Source organism: Equus quagga, chromosome 7, assembly GCF_021613505.1.
Source record: "Equus quagga isolate Etosha38 chromosome 7, UCLA_HA_Equagga_1.0, whole genome shotgun sequence".
NCBI classification, from domain to species: Eukaryota; Metazoa; Chordata; class Mammalia; order Perissodactyla; family Equidae; genus Equus; species Equus quagga.
The window spans coordinates 41,776,930-41,778,094 of record NC_060273.1 but is presented as its reverse complement, the minus strand read 5'-3'; the positions used below and the strand labels follow the sequence as shown (position 1 = coordinate 41,778,094).

General features: G+C 71.2%; 1 protein-coding gene and 1 long non-coding RNA gene across 4 annotated transcripts in view; both read right to left on the bottom strand.

Annotated features, from left to right (window-relative positions):
* Positions 1–348, bottom strand: part of LOC124242914 (proline-rich protein HaeIII subfamily 1-like) — a 1,043-nt gene extending 695 nt beyond the window's left edge. The window contains exon 1 of one of the 2 annotated variants that reach the window (XM_046668337.1): positions 1–348. In XM_046668337.1, coding sequence (XP_046524293.1) covers positions 1–90 — 90 coding nt within the window. In that variant the 5' untranslated portion in view covers positions 91–348. The other variant, XM_046668336.1, reaches the window with a different exon arrangement.
* Positions 1–354, bottom strand: part of LOC124242915 (uncharacterized) — a 13,178-nt gene extending 12,824 nt beyond the window's left edge. Inside the window, exon 1 of one of the 2 annotated variants that reach the window (XR_006889544.1) lies at positions 298–354. This is a non-coding gene — a long non-coding RNA (uncharacterized LOC124242915). Of the gene's footprint in view, positions 1–227 lie in introns of both variants that reach the window. The other variant, XR_006889543.1, reaches the window with a different exon arrangement.
* Between the last annotated feature and the right edge of the window lie 811 nt (positions 355–1,165).

Sequence of the window (1,165 nt, the reverse complement as noted above, 5' to 3'; positions counted from 1 at the left end):
GCGCGGCAGCCCGCCCCAGCGCGGCAGCCCGGGGCCTCCAGTCTGCGCGTGCGCAGGGGCCTCCGCCACACCACGCGTGCGCAGTGTCATCCTGTCGCCCTGCCTCAGGCTGGTGCTAGTCTCCCTGAGCACCCGTGGGCTTCTGGCCGCTCAGGTCGGGGCCTTCTCGGACTGCCCAGTTCCGAGGCACACGGTCTTTACAGCGTTTCCGCCGGCAAAGGACCCACCCCTCAGCGCGCCTGACCACCATCGTGACCCGCTCCCCGCGGAGTCTCCGCTTCAGGGCGCAAGAGCTACCTCTCCCCTCGCTGTCTCCCCTCACGTCTCCTGGCAGTCAGGTCGCGCAGAGCCCGCACTCCGCTCCGCGCATGCGCGGAACCCCTCCTCGCCTCCCCAGCGGTCCCTACCTGGGTTTGCGGCACTCCCGTACTCCGCGCCTGCGCAGAACCCCTTTCGCCGCCTCAGCGGTCTGGGAGGCTGAGTCCTGCGGCGCTTCCGTACTCCGCTCCGCGCGTGCGCCGGGTCTGTGGCGCGCCCTCTGCTCTGCGCGCGCGCGGGGCTCGGGGAGCGCGGGGTCGCGCCGGATCCGTGGGCTCTGCATTCCGGGTTGGATCTTGTGGTGCGGTCGCCGCCCGCACAGACGCACATACGTGTAGATTTCCAGTTTTATGGAGGGTTTCTCTAACGGGGACGTCGTGAGCTGACGTTTTCCTGAATAAACACCGGTGGCCTTTCTGTACGCACGTGGTCACCGTGTCCCCGTCGTCCCTGTAGCCCCGGGCCCGGTCATCGCCGCCTCGCTCAGGGCGGGGGGTGCGGGGCCGGCGGCGGTCCTGCGGCCTCACCGGGTGCTGTGTGGGGTTGTCCCTCCCTGGGGCCTCGGCCACCGGAGTCCGGGCTGCGTGTCCGGGCCGGGACTCTGCGGGGAGGGGCGTCAGGACACCGGGGAGGGTTTGGGAAGGGAACCCCGGGACCTTCCGGGCCGGGAAGGGGTGGCCCTGGGGGGCAGGTCACCGACGGCGGAGGCCCGCAGGGACTGTGGGGTCCTTCCACCTTCAGGGGGGAAATGGGCTGGCGTCCACGAGGAGGGTCTAGGGGTCCCCGCTGGTCTGCGAGCGTGGCCGTTGTCGCCCCCATGCGCCCCACAGGGCGGCCTCCCTCGACG